We start from the raw sequence: 15167 nt of genomic DNA, 5'->3' as shown, positions 1-15167 counted from the left end.
ATGATATAGCTTTCAAAGATAACAGCTGTGTAAAGAAGAGGTTGGCAGAGGAGTGTGTGTAGGTTGAGGAGTGATTGTGTTCTCCAAAAACATTGCCTCAACCTATTTTCAGGCCAAGAAATAAGTTAGAGAAGACAAACAGCACTCTTTATGTCCCATCCTGAAACAGCCCCCTTTTCTTGGATCCCATTTCAATGAGTGACACCACTGTCCACCCTGAATCTGGGAGTCACATCAGGGTCCTCCATTTCTGATACCAACTGGTGGAGTCATCCTGTCTACATCGTCCTTTTTGTCCCTTCCATAGTAGGACACTCTCTCATGAGCCTCATCATGGGATTCAAACATTGTCACACTTTGTGCTTACTCACATAGGTTCATTCACATGCCTCTTCAACAGACTTCCTTCTCTCCAATCTTTCAATCTTTCTACTTCAAGGCCCCTAACAAATGGCCAAGCCATTTGCTACTACTCGTGAGTCTTACATATACTTACTTCAGGCTAATTCTCTTAACGTGCAAAATGGATGACTATGTGCAATGCATGAAGTTTGAACCATTGGGAGAATTTTGCCTTATCACTATCTGTGAGATCATAGTATAGCAGCAGTTCATGTCAGCTTGCATTTGATTACTAAGTCAACTTAAGCTTGAACCAAGCTCAGCTGTTTTCCTCTTCTTGCAGTAAGTCATAAGGGATCCCCCAACTACATGCAGTCATATGTTTGAGATTAGACACAGGTACCGGTGCAATAATGGTTGATGACATCTGGCCACACACTCATACAGCTTACTTGTTTTCTGGTCCTATTCATGCCCATCCTGGGTGTATCACCTCCATCTTACTGCAGGTTTTTACTGGGCTCACTGGACCATATGAATTGGTGAAGACCAGATGAAAGATGATAAAATGCCATCATTTGGCTGAGGAGCCATATCAGGTCTAATATGTGGATGGAAGACTATCTGTCTCACTAAGGGTCCAATTAGGAAAACAAACAAGTGCATGCCAGGTCATTAAGAGAGGGGATTGCAATGGTACTGAAGGAGCTGAAAAGCAAATCAGGGGCTAGAGACATCTCAAGGATTAGTATCAGCAGGAAGCTACTATAATCCCTAGGGCAGGAGTTCCCAAAGGAGGAGATGCTACTGCCATATTCCAGGAGCTGGGGCCTCCCAGGGAGAACTGGTTCCACAACAGAGGGTACCTGGCTGGAGCTGGATCATGGAAGGAGAAGCTGTCCAGCAGGAGCTGGAACCACATAGGAAATGTTGCCCAAAGCAGAAAGAGCAGTCAGGGTGGAGAGTGGGGGAGGCATGGTTTCTCTTCCTTCCCACTTTCCAATCACCCGTCTCACCCTGCAGGCTAAACCTAATTTGAAGCTAGCTGGTAACAGAGCCCAGAAAATGTAGTTTGCAGGGATCATTCCCCTGCTGTACAGAGAAGGGCAGGGAAATGGAGAGAAACGGACCCAAGAGCAAACAAGTAAATTACTGGCACATCACGCCACCTGTGCCTAGAGATGGTCATTAGGAGGACCTGCAGGGAAGCCATAGCTTTTCTCAGGAAGCAGTACTGTCTTTGCTCCACCACAAAAATAATTAGCCTAGTTCCCAACATATGACATCTTGCAGATACTATTCTGTCTAAACTAAGAAAACAGGATTATCACAAATTAATTTAGGAAAAGTATGAACTATTTTTCATGAAATGTATGTTCTAAAAACTTTTTAAACAGCTTCTGACCCAGTCTGAAAACAAACCTGACATGATAAAGAAGGAGCAAAATGTTTTTAAGAGAAATATTTATGAAGAACTAGTAAATCAACTCCCTTTAACTTTCAAAATACAAAAGTAAAAATATTGATCAAAACAGGAAGTTGAACAAGGTGGGGCTAATATTCTGAAGTTGATTAAGTATGTGAGTAATGGATGATCTATAATTTTTGACCAGAGAATTGTACCATAGCCACCAGCCACTTGAGGAAAAAACTGTTTTGACTATTATGTGTCAAAAATATAGCAATCAGTTAAAATTCCAAAAACTCACTGAATTTATGAAAGGAAGCAATACGTTTTGTGACTGAACAAACCACCTAAGAACAGGATATTTTAGGAAAATGAACAGTCTTTGGATTCTATTCTTCTTGTCATATCAAGATATAGTAAACCTGTATTTGTAGATAGGACTGTGTGAAAAGACAAACTTCCAAATCTAAATGTATACAATTCAAACTGTGCAACTGTTTTGTTACTTCCTTTAGCACAAGACTGGGAAACAACTTAAACAAAGCAACACACATAATATTAATCATAATAGTTATTGACTCACATAATGTGCTAAGCAAGTCTTTCACACATATTATTTAACTTAATCCTCAAAGAATCTAATTTGACTGATGAGAAAACTCAGCCTGAAGGAGGCTAAGTGTCTTTAAAATAAGAGCATACCTACTATAATCAGTTTAGAGACATTTAGATATATCTTGATATCTGGATTAGCCAGGGACCATATTAAATAATGTATTTCAAGGAAATTTTGACATGATAAAATTGCTATTCTATATAAAAATTTCAATAGTCCTTTAGGGTTTGAGGAAATATGATTTAATTATTAAATTATTTAACCTTAGTAATAAAAACTAACCTAATAATTTATAAACTATATAGAAGTTTTCAAGGTTAAAATTCTGCAGTTCTTACATTTCTCTCTTCCAAAGTTAATACTTTATATGACTTTCTGTATCAGTTGTGGAAGCTTCCTTTGGGCTAAAATGCATCACAACAATGAGATTTTTAAATTTTTGATTTATATTCAAATATATATTACTGAATTTACATACCTCAAAGAGTATTCTCACTAATAAATATTTTAGAATAATTTTTCAGGGATGAAAATTAAACTCAGGCCCTAGTATCTAATTTTTTTATTAGTAGGAAAACTTGGACGTGAAATTTGTATCTTTTAAAACTAATATGAATAAAAAGGAAAAAGCATTAACTTACACCTACAAATTACTCAATCTTCCAAGGCTCTAAAAATAATTGTTTAAAGGAAGAGGTCAAGATATCTAGGGGAGCCAATATGTAACTTTTGTTTAAAAGAATTTCAATTGCCATGTTGACTTTTTCTGTTATGTTTGTAGTATTCAATATATTATATAAAATATATTTCACTTTAAAGTGCAATAAGGTCATATTTGTCAAGAATGCAGAATCCTGTGGCCTTTAGAAAGCCAAGATTACTGATGAGTGAAGCATTTCTTCACTCTTCAGGCTAGAGTATTTTTTTTTCTTCCAAACTGTTCTCAGCTACTAAACTTGTTTTAAAATGCTCTCAGCTACCAAGTTTGTTTTTTATATGCTCTGATACATTATTGTACAAATATGGGAAACAAACTCAAACTCTTGACTTGACCACAACATTTTCAGCAGTCTTGATGTTTCTGATAATATACATGCTTCCTGTGTTTGTAATCTTGTGAAGTATTAGTATAATACTAACCTTTTAAAAGAAACTAACAATGTCAATCATTGTCCTCTTATATACACTTCATGGTTTCTGCCTGTTATTTACTACATCAGTACAGATGGTTTCCTTAAAAATATGTATCCTTAAAGATATAATAGAGTACAAAAAAGGTAAGTCTGATTAGAAAATTATATAATCTGAATTATAATTCAGAAAATTATAGTCCGAGGTTTGCAATTCCAAGTGGTAAAGAGCGACAAAATCTGCGATCATAAGGATGAAAGATGAAGCCATAGTAGTCTTATATGGTCATAGACAGGAGAGATCCTTTTGAGAAATAAGCATATCAGTCACAGAGACCAAAAATACTATGCACGTGTTTCACTAATAAAATGGGCAAAGTCAGGATTTGCCTTAGTTCAATGTTATTCTTTGAGGGCGATTGTGTCCTGAACTCCTGTCTAGTCAATTCTGACACCCAATCCGCCCCAATGCTCCCTCCACTCTCCTCCACGCCTCTAGCCCTCCCTCCTAACACGAATGCACACACACACGCCCAGCCTGGCCAGAAGATAAAGCTAAGATGGCAGCGCGGAAAGTACAGGAGCCGCTTTCAGTGGGGCTGGAAAAACAAAAGCAAAGCCCTCTCCATATATTTTCACTTTGCACGTTTCCTTGAATAGTAAGAATCTCCCCCAACCCCCTTCCCAACACATGGGCATTCCGTAGTAGTGCGCGCTGTACTGGCGGAAGGGGACGCTTGCTCTGCACATTTCAAGAAATCCACATCTCCACCGTTTGCAGCGGTGGTTCAGGTGACCCTCGCGACTTGCCTTGGGGAGCCACCCTCCCCTTCAGGTCCCCTTGAGAGTGGAATCACGGGTGAGTCCAAACGCCCTTTCCTCCCCGGCATGCGCCCCATTCCCTACCACCCCAGGGGAGACTTCCAAGGTGCCCAGCTGCGAAGGCAGTAGCCGCAGCAGTTGCAGTGACCCAGGAGCGCACAGTGCAGAGGCAGGAAGAGGAGGAAAAGAAAAAAAGCTGCACTGGCTATCAATTTAGAGTAGAGCGGCCGCTACCGCTGCCGTGGAAGGAAACGCTGCCAACCGCAAGAGAAACGCCACCCTCGGATACCTAAGAGAGCATGTGTGCGACTCTGCGCACGCCTAGTTGCGCCCCTCAATGACAGTGGGTTTCTTAGGAAATTGTCCAGTTACCGGGTTTTGTGTGTACCCAGAAGGCTCAGGAAGAGGCCTGTCTGGGACTGAAGGGTACAGTAAAGACCTAAGGGAAATTAAGGAATGGGTAAGAGGGAACTCAGAGACCAGTGCTCCAGGTCAGTCTCCACTAGAAACTCTAAAGGGGCAATGACTGCACATGCCACCACCTAAGCCTGAGCCGGAAATGTTTCTCTGTGCAGGCAACATTTCTTCATTCATTCAACCAGTATCTGTTTCCCTCCTGCTTAGGTCTAGAGTCTGTGCTAGGAGCTGGGAAAATAATGGAGGAACAGACACAAGAACCATTTCATTCCTTATGGAAAAGTATAGTGTGGTTTTGTGTGTGTGTGTGTGTGTGTGTGTGTGTGTGTGTGTGTGTTTTACCGTTCGTGAAAAGCCATGTGACAAAGTAGATGTCCTAGACACTTGAAGTCCTCCCACAATCTCCTGCAGTAGCATTTTGACCATTTTTCAGAGGCTGACACTTGCCCAAAGACAGAGTCAGGATCTAAACCCTCCTCTGTGAGAGCCTTTTGGCTACCTGTCTGGCTCTTGCAACAGTCATGAGCCCATGGAGCTGCTAAGCATTCAGGCCTTTAATTCCACTAGCCTTGAGCAGCCTCTATATCTGTGTCTTGGCTTTCACCCCAGGGTTGGGGATGCAGTGGGGGGAGGAGAGGTGCAAGGTCTGGGCGTTTTCTGTTCCACAGAGGTCTGTAACTGTGCTGAACCATCAGGACAGGAATTTTACCTAACTAATCTTGATGGATACTCCCATATGCAAGGTTCTACACTGAGGAAGACACAAAAATAAACAAGAAGCTCTGAAGGAGCTTAAATGATAGTTGAGGAAATAAAAAGTATAAAACCTGTGCAACAGTGCTACTCACATGACTAAAATACTGTGATTCCCCATGCCTGTCCTTTGTCCCTGTTTTTATTATCCCACATTTACATATCATTTTAAAATCAAAATGACACACATTTATTATTCAAAGACCCAGATAAAGTGCACTCCTTCAGCATTCTCTCCTGCAAAACCTAGAATTAATTTATTTCCCCCTTCTTGTTCGTACTTCTCTAAACAGTAAATAGGGCTTGCTTTTTTTTTTTTTCCCCTCCTATAGAAGGACATTCAAAGAGGCACAGGCTTAGGAGCCAGTAAGTATATAAAGGTTATAGCCCTGGGATTATAAGACTTAAAAATGATTTTGTCATAAGGATGAGTTAAACAAACTCTTCAAATTGAGAGTTGGAAGGATAAAACTGTATAGGAACCTGGGTGCACTGGCACATGTATTTCTAGAACATTTACTTAGAAGTTAGTAGAATAGCCTGGAACAGGGGACTCAGCAAATATTACATTTTTATAGATAACAATGATAAGATCTTTGGTAGATATGACATTTTCAGATGTTATATAGTCACAGTCACAATTACAGTTTCAGGTCACATTCAAGAAGTATCTTCAGTAATGTAAATCTAGACAGAAAAAGATAAGCCATTAAATGACCACTGTCCAGAGATAAGAGTGCACTCTTAGGGTGAGTGTGGAGTCAAAAAAAGATATTTAAGAAAAATATTACTATGTGAATAGCTGAATCACTTTGCTGGACGCCAGATACTAACACAACATTGTAAATCAATTATACTTCAATTTTAAAAAAGTATTATTGCATTACGATTTAGCTCTGATAGAAATGTTGAGAACAAGAATTTAGGAAGGACTCTGACTTGTGAATACTTTCATATCTGGGAAATCTACTTTCACAGAAAAAAAATGCACTAAATTACTACCTGTCTTTTGTAAGTAAAGCTATTTTAAACAGACCTAAATCCTAATGACAAAAATAATCCTAAATAAGATCGCCAAAGGGACTTCTAATTCGGCTGGCCTCCTCTGCCTTGGCTGAGTTCAGTCAGCACCTATCACAGTGTATTTTCCCATTGGCAGCACACACTCGGGAAAGGTGGCAGGAGTGCGCAACAGATTCTCTGGCGGTGGGCACGTCGCCTTTCTTTCAGGTCCCAGTTCTCCCACCTGGAGGGAACCCAGTACCTGAAGCCGACGGGTTGTAGCTGACAGCCTCCCCAGCACTTTCCTTACTCTTCCTCAAGCTGCTGGTAAAACCCGGAGAGGTGGACTTCCCTCAGATTCCGCCCGACTCTACGGCCCCACACCCAAAGCCCTGAGGCGGAGGGAGTGGTGGCGGAGGGGGGGTGGGGAGGGAAGGGGGCCGGAGTGACTGAGCATGTGCGAGGAGTGGCGCATGCCCAGTGCGGCCGACAGCTTCCCATTGCGGGTTGCTCCGGCGGTGGCAGCGGTGGCGGCGGCGGCAGCGGCGGCACCGCCTCCTCCTCACACTCCCGTGGTGGCGGGGTTAGATGAACGGCCCCAGTAGCGGCGAGGGCGGTGCGGGAGGGAGGAGGAGGAGAAGGAGAAGGAGGAGGAGGTCGCTGTCTTTGTAGTCTCCCTGGTGCGGGAGCGAGAGGCCGCCGCTGGAGCCCGTTGTCGTTGGAAAAGGGCTGTGTGCGCGCGCGTGTCTGCCTGCCCGGCCCTCGGGGACGAGGCGACGGTGGCGGCAGCGGCGAGGATGATGATGTGCGCAGCGACTGCCTCTCCCGCCGCCGCCTCCTCGGGGCCCGGCGGGGACGGATTCTTCCCAGCCGCCACCATCTCTTCCTCCCCGGCGCCGGGGGCGCTGTTCATGCCGGTTCCCGAGGGCTCCTTGGCGGCCGCGGGGCTGGGGCTGGGGCTGCCGGCCGCGGACTCCCGGGGTCACTACCAGCTGCTGCTGTCAGGCCGGGCCCTGGCCGACCGCTACCGGAGGATTTACACAGCTGCGCTCAGTGACAGGGACCAGGGGGGCAGCAGCGCTGGACACCCGGCCTCCAGGTGCGTCTCCGAGTGCCCTTCCTTGCGCCACATGCCGCATGTGCCTGTGTGTGTGTGTGTGTGTGTGTGTGTCTTCGTATTTATTGAGCTATCTTTAAGTAAGCGCTTGATGTTGGATGGTAGAAGCACTTATTGAGACAGGAGGGTGCGGTGGCAGCAGTTTCTGCTTTAAGTGTGTGTGACTGTCTTTGTAGGGGGCAAGAGAAGGTGGGAGGGGAGCCTGTGATGCTAGAAAAGGTGATGGTGCGGGTCGGTTATGACACGTGTATGCGTATTGTTGAAGAAAGAGGAGGGATGAGTAGAGGGTAGCGCAAGAAGAGAATTTGCAAGAGTGGTGAGGGAAGTGGCGTTTCCAGTGTTTCTGCCGCAATGGTATTTGCACGTATTTCTCATTCCCCTCCTCCCACCCCCATGACATTCCATCCTCACCTTTCCGCCTCCCTTAAAAAAAATCTGCCTTTCACAAAGAGGAGCAATGGTATCGATTAAGGATAATATCATATATATAGGATGAGTTTTAGATAATCAGGCTGTAGGATAAGGCGTGGGGTTTCAATTTAAAAGATTTATGCGAAGGGGATGCAGATGGAGGTTTATGTGGATGTGAAAGGTGTCTGATACAGATTTTTAGAGCTGTACTTTTGGTCCTCTAGAGATGTGGTTGCAGCTGCTCTTGTGTTCTGTTGTCCTATCGGCCATTTCCCTTCATCTTCTGTTGTATTTCCTCTGTCACTTTACTGCTGTAGAGTAGAGGGGGTTTTGTGGGGAAAGGGGAGAAGCTGAAGAACTTCAAAATGTGACAGCTGGTATAGCAATCAACTGCCACCAACTAGAAAATCTGAGTAGCTCCTAGATTCTTCCTAGGCTTGATGCACCTTCAGCTTCCTTAATGTAGATATTAAGTCACTTTCATTTTCTTTTTCTTAAAATGTGGGTGTCTTTTTTGCTAAGGGCTCTCCTATTGTTTTCCTTCCCATGCCCCTACATGCCACATACCCTGAAGGATGGTGACAGACTTGTTTCACCAGCTTGGCTTTGACAGTGGTAATTGGGAGTTGGCTTCATCTTTTTTTCTTACACCTTCTTGCAATACATAGGGAAAGCATAGTAGGATTTTGTCAAGTAAGTTACAGAGTTTAATGTATTTATTGAATGTGCAGTTTGTTTGATAATAAACAGCTTCCATTTTCTCTCACTATGAAAGGGGCTAGGCTGCGAGTCGGGTATTTGTGGTTGACCAGTGTGTATTGTGGCTCTTATCCATTGGAGAGTTGTGAAGATGGAGCTTTCTTTACACTTTTTCTGGGTAAACCACTCTTCTCATTATAAAATTGTTTACAGGGTTGGGACTTGAGTAGTTTTATCATATTGATATAAATGTGTGACTACCTTTTGCTGTCTAAGCCAAAGGCCACAATGGCACACGTCTGTTCCTTGCTAATGTTTTTGAAAATAGCACAAAACCTCAATCGACAGTTTGCTCTAATAATTAGGTATAATTCTGAGGTGTGAGTCTAAATTATGGCACTGTAGGTACATCTTTACAAACCCCTACAAACCCCTCTCAAAGAATTAGAGTTTATTTTGTATGTTGTTTCCAGACTTGAGCAATAATTTGTGACTAGTGTATTCCTATTTTAACTTTCTACTTGTGTAATAATATAATTTCTATGTATTTAGAACTGTATAAGCAGTTTTAGAAAATTAATGTAGATTAACTACATATGTAAAATCTATGAGTGATTTTTACAGTTTTTGTTCTGTTTTTGTACAAGCTGTCAAGCAAAATTAATGAAGAATTAGTTCGAGTACTATATTTCAAGAAGTAATAGTGAAAACCAGCCTTATGTTGTATAATATTGCCTTCTGGTGCTTGTTCAGAACATTATTGTTTATTATAGTTCACATTATTTTTTCTAAATCTTGGCCTACAACTATTCTTTATTGAGGATTTGCTTAAGAATTCAGTCACAATTCTTATTAAATATGAATGGGGAGAGTGGAGCTGGGATTTAGGTTCTGAATGAATGATGAAATTACTTGTATAGGGGCATTAGCTAGAGAAGATGAAATCTTTCAGAGACAGAGAATGGAGCAAGAATAAAGGATGAAGTTCTATTGAGAATCAAGTTTAAACGTGTGACAGAAAGGAGACAGTGAAGGAAGCCAAAAAAGAGAGATACAAAAAATTTAGAAGAGAATTGTGGGACAGTAGCAGTGCTGGTTCTAAGACAGTGAATTGAAAGTCCTCAGGAGGGTTATGTGCTGAAGCAAGTGAGAGCACTTTTCAGGTCACTGACTTTTGAGGAAGTGGTTAAGACGTCTATGGAAGAGAGATATGATGAGAAGTCAGTGGGATATTTGGGGGATAATGGGGAGATTTAGGGTTGAGGGAAGGATATTTGAGTATGAGAGGGTGGGAGGGAAACATTCAGTAAGCAGAGAAGGAGAAGTTCAAGAAGTGAGAGAGGGGATATTTGATGGATAGAAGTCTAAGGGAGATCTCAGGGACAGATTTAACATGACATGTGGAAAAGTTAGCCATTAAAAAAATTAGGGGCTAGTCATCTTTTAGCATAGAAGAGGAGGAGGTGTATTTATAAAGACTAGGAGTTTATTAAAAACTATATCCTGTTCATTTTGATGATCCCAATGTCTAGCACAATTTTTGGCATCTGTTCTGTAAACATCAAGTGCCTACTGTATGCCAGGCACCGTTTTAGGTGCTGAATATGTAGCAGTGATCAAGACAGACAAAGTCGGTACTTTCTTTGGAACTTCTACTCTAGTGGAGAGAAATAAGCAACTGAAAATTTCAAGCAGTAAAAGTAACTATGAAGGAAATAAGTAGTTGGGAGGGGTATTTAGGTAGGGTGTTCAGGACAGGTCTCTTTGAAAGTTGACATTTAAGTTGAGTCATAATGATTAGAAGGCAGATCTAGAGGAGTAGTGTCTGAGGAAAATAAAGAATCTCTGAGGCAGAAACAAACTTGTGTTCAAGGAACCAAAACAAGGCAAGTGAGTATCAGTCAGTGTTGAATAAATTAATACTGTGGATTATGTTTAAGGTGTAGGTAGAAAAGTTGAGGGATAGAAGCCTAGTGGTGTCAGTGACTTTGAGGCATTCTAGTGATTCTGAAGCGAGACTGGTTTTAAATCCTGGCTTTGCCACTTTTTAGCTGTGTGGCCTTGGGTACATTATGTAACTTCTATGCCTCAGTTTTTTGCTTAAAATATTTTTGATATATAATTGGCATATAATATTATATTAGTTTTAGGTGTACAACACAATCATTCCATGTTTTGAGAAATGGTTATCACTTTAAGTCATGTGAACATCCATCACCACACTTAGTTGCAGTTTTTTTTTTCTTGAGGTGAGAACTTTTAAGATTTATTCTTTTAACAACTTTCAAGTATACAATCCAGTATTATTAACTGTAGTCACCATGCTGCACATTTCCCCATGACTGATTGACTTTATAACTGGAAGTTTTTATTTGTACCTTTTGATTACCTTCACCTATTTTGACCATCTCCCACCCTCTGCCTCTGACAGTGAGTTCTCAGTATCTGTGAGTTCAGTTTTTGTGTTTTGTTTTTAGATTTCACTTATAAATGAGATTATGTGGTATTTGTATTTTTCTATCTAACTTATTTCACTTAGCATAATGCCCTTAAAATCTATTCCTGGTGTCACAAATGGCAAGATTTCCCCTTTTTTTTAAGGATGAGTAATGTCCCATTTTTAAAAATATATACCATATATATATATATATATATATTCATTCATCAGTGGACATTTATGTTGTTTCTTGACTATTGTAAACAATATTGCAGTGAATATTGGGGTGGAGATAATCTTTTCAGGTGTTACGCTCGTTAACTTTTCAAGTTAGTGTTTTCATTTTCTTTGGGTACATTCTCAGAAGTGAAATTGCTGGATCATATGGTAGTTCTATTTTTAATTTTCTGAGGAACTTCCATATTGTTTACATAGTGGCTGCACCAATTTACATTCCCAGCAACAGTGCACAATGGTTCCCTTTCCTCCACATCCTCACCAATACTTTTTATTTCTTGTCTTTTTGATAATAGCCATTCTAACAGTGTGAAGTGATTTTTCATTGTAATTTTGATTTGCATTATCCTGGCAATTAGTGATGTTGAGCATCTTTTCATGTACATGTTGGCCATTAATATCTCTGTTTTGGAAAAAAATGTTTACTCACATCCTCTTTCCACTTTTTTAATCAGACTTTTTTTGCTATTGAGATGTATGAGTTATATATTATATTATATATAATATATATTTTGGATATTAATCTTTTATCAATATATGATTTGCAAGTATTTACTCCCATTTGGTAGGTTGCCTTTTCATGTTTGTTGATGGTTTCCTTTGCTGTGTAGAAGCTTTTTTAGTTTGATGTAGTCCCACTTGTTTATTTTTGTTTTTGTTTATGCCTCAGGTTTCTTCTATGTATAATGGGAATAATAATACTGAGGATTGTTTTGTAGATTAAATGAATTCCTATATGTAAAGTGCATGGCACGTTAAGTGCTAATAAATATTAATTAATTATTTCTGTAGAGAGTGAGGGGGCAGGTGGAGTTTGAGGACTAAAAGAGAACGCAGAGATCATGTCTTACTCGTTTATGTTTGCTCTTAATGACTGTGTTGAATGTGGGAATAACTTTAATTTATTCATTGACTGAATAAATATATTTTTATATGAATGAATCAGTTAAAGTTGGCACATTTACTTGAGGAAAGGGCTTATAAGGAAATGAATAAAGGAATGTTTGGTCAGTTCTGAGTGTGAATGGCAGTATAGCATTGATTGCATTTGGGAAGAACCATAGCACAGTGGCTAAATCTGCTTGGAGTCAGACTGCCTTAGTTCAAATTTCAGTTCTGCCTTTTTCTATCTGCCTTAAATCGGGCAAGTTAATTAGCATTTCTAGGTCTGTTTCTTTACTTGTAACCTTATAAGGTTATTAAAAGGACAGTGTGCCTGAACATGGTAAGTGCTCATTAAATGTTAGCTGCTCTTGTTGTTGGTCATGATATTAATACTATTTTTAAGATCACATATTTAAAATTCCAATCAGCATGATATTGTAAGCTTTTCCACTCAAAAGAGAAATGGGAAAAACTGCTAGTTGATTCAAGGTTGAAGTGTGCCTGGAGGTCAAAGAAAAAAAAAAAGTGAAGGTTTTTGGTGACAATGATTGACCATATGGTAAAAAGGAAAGTGATGCCAGGAGGGAACTGATAGACTGGGAGATAAAGACAGACGGGTATCTGGGTTGAAGTGAAAGAAGAACAGCATTAGTGGAAACAATGGAGGAGATTGTGGTTAAAATGGGAAATTACTTTCTTTCTCTAAGCTAAACTCATTTAGTTCCTTCAGCTGCTTTATCTTTCTTGTTAGAAATGCCATTTGAGCCCATCCTTCAGATGCATGGGATTTCGGCTATAAGAGGTTAAGTAGTCTATTAATCCAACAAAGATTCTGGGATTAATAATTGGTGCTAACCACGGGCCCTGTAAAGATTTATAAGACATTTTCTACCTTGAGTTTGTCATCTGGATTAGGGTGAAAGGTACAAAGGCAGCTACTTAGATGAAATGACCAAGAAAGCATAGCCTGTTACGAAAAAGGGATGGCATTGTGAGCTGGTGCAAAAGTATGAGCAGGAGGTGAGAAAGCACAGTTTGTGTGTGGATAATGGTAAGAATTCCATTAGAGCTACAGTATAGGTGTTAACAAGGGATACTGATGGGAATTCATTCTGGCAGTGGAGGCATTGGTTAGAGGGTAGGGCAGCTTGAACTGCCAGATAAGAGTTAGATTTTATTCAGTGGACACAGATGGTTTTGACCTCTGAAGAGACATTACTGTAGGAGTGTTTTAGGAAGTGATGTGGATTGAATTAGTTTATGTATGTCTGTATTTATGGATAGGTAGTAATTTGCTTCATATAGCTGTTACATCTGTGGAATCCTGTATAGATACATGTTAAGGCAAAAACTGTTCTTTTGGCATATTTTTGGTAGAAATCTGAAATGAATTAGCTTCCTAGCTCAAGAGGAAATCTTGCCTTTGGGCTTAAAAAGAAAATAGAAATGTTAATTTAAAAATGGTTTTGCATTTTAAGATATTTCTTTAAAAAATCAACAGTATTAGAATAGTCTCATTTTTTTATTCAAAAATATATTAAATATTCTGGTTTTGGGGGAGTGGTCAGATTAATTGAGGTTTAATTTACATGTAATATAATTCACTCTTTTTAAGTGTCCATTTGAAGAGTCTTAGAACCATCACCACAGTCAAGTATAGAACATTTCCATTACTCTAAAAAATTTCTTTAGTTAACTCCCTTTTCCTACCTGAAGCCCTTGGCCACCACAGACCAGCTTTCTCTCACTAATATTTTACCTTTTCTAGAATGTCCTGTATATCAAGCTCCTTAAGAGCAGGACTCCAGGTATTGTTCCTCTCTATGTCATCTATCCCTGTGTTTCCTATAAATGGAAATTAGGCTTTGAAGCTTCAGTAGGTTTCAGTTAAATATTTTTGGAAAGAACATTTTGTATATAATGCTGAGTACTGCATATTGCATCTCATCCAGAGGTTTTCAGTTTGTCTCATTGGTTAATAATACTCATTCAAATTACTTGGGTAAGATGGTACCCACTAGATCTCTTCTCTGTAAATGTATGCTTTTTCCATCTGCAATAAGCAGGTAATCATGGGTAGTAACTTCAGCACACTGTGAATATCTTCCACCTAATGGTTTTATTATCCTTTGATATTCCTTGACTGAGTCAATAATTTCATTAGGGGCTTCAAAATGATGATTTTTTTTTTGTAATTCTGTTATTACAGAGTTTATTAGCTCACGCTCTTCTGCAAAGAAGAGTTTTCCTCCATCAACTGATGGTGAACTTAGTTCCTCCTAAGAAAGCAGGGTAAATGATTCATTCTCTCTCCTTATGAGACAAATTGGTGTAATAGTCCGGCAGTGGTGTGGTGGGTGCCATGGTTCACCACCACTTGTTCAGGTACAAGTTCCCCTAGCTATTGGGAATACTGGCAGCTAAAACTGATAGCAGCTGAATCCTTCTCCAGGCATTGCTCTGAGCCAACAGAGCTGCTTCCTTCAAAGTCATACCTCTTTTCTTCGGGGTCACCCTGCATCCAATGCCTGTTCTATGAGGGGAATGTAAATGCCTGGCCTTTTGCCCTAAGGCAAGACAACTTTGAAGATCCATCCCCTCTCCAAAGCTCCCCAGAGGACTGGCTAAGGCCTTCCTGTGACTGGGTTTCAATTCAACTCCTTCCTTTGTTTAGTCTCACTTCCTTTACTTTCCCACAGCGTTGATTTGGAAGGCATTCCTCAATACTTCGGGTGTGAAAATCTCCATTTCAGTCTGTTTCCTTGGGAACCTTACCCAAGACAGTTGTGGTGCCACACTGGTCTGAGGAAGTAGACTTTAAAATGGGATTTTGGAGCTGGATTATCTGCTGGCTGGCTGGCAATGAGAACCCTACTACTGGTTGTAGGTGG

The 15167-nt window shown here is 40.4% G+C and overlaps 2 protein-coding genes and 1 long non-coding RNA gene across 11 annotated transcripts in view; 2 read left to right on the top strand and 1 right to left on the bottom strand.

Annotated features, from left to right (window-relative positions):
* Positions 1-6887, bottom strand: part of LOC107034171 (uncharacterized) — a 127969-nt gene extending 121082 nt beyond the window's left edge. For all 3 annotated transcript variants that reach the window (XR_012080060.1, XR_012080058.1, XR_012080059.1), the window contains exon 1: positions 6753-6887. This is a non-coding gene — a long non-coding RNA (uncharacterized lncRNA). The remainder of the gene's footprint in view (positions 1-6752) is intronic.
* A 94-nt stretch (positions 6888-6981) lies between these two features.
* MYCBP2 (MYC binding protein 2) overlaps positions 6982-15167 on the top strand; it is a 233182-nt gene continuing 224996 nt past the window's right edge. For 6 of the 7 annotated variants that reach the window (XM_072976388.1, XM_072976389.1, XM_072976391.1 and 3 more), the window contains exon 1: positions 7010-7589. In XM_072976388.1, coding sequence (XP_072832489.1) covers positions 7288-7589 — 302 coding nt within the window. In that variant the 5' untranslated portion in view covers positions 7010-7287. Of the gene's footprint in view, positions 7590-15167 lie in introns of all 7 variants that reach the window. The other variant, XM_072976390.1, reaches the window with a different exon arrangement.
* On the top strand, positions 7079-7162 carry LOC140701156 (uncharacterized). Its single transcript, XM_072976409.1, has one exon. It carries the CDS (start codon positions 7079-7081, stop codon positions 7160-7162), a length of 84 nt encoding a protein of 27 aa, XP_072832510.1.

The sequence above is a fragment of the Vicugna pacos genome, chromosome 14 (genome assembly GCF_048564905.1).
Source record: "Vicugna pacos chromosome 14, VicPac4, whole genome shotgun sequence".
In the NCBI taxonomy this organism is placed as follows: Eukaryota; Metazoa; Chordata; class Mammalia; order Artiodactyla; family Camelidae; genus Vicugna; species Vicugna pacos.
Note: the sequence above shows the minus strand (reverse complement) of the source record. Positions and strands in the feature narration are given on the sequence as shown.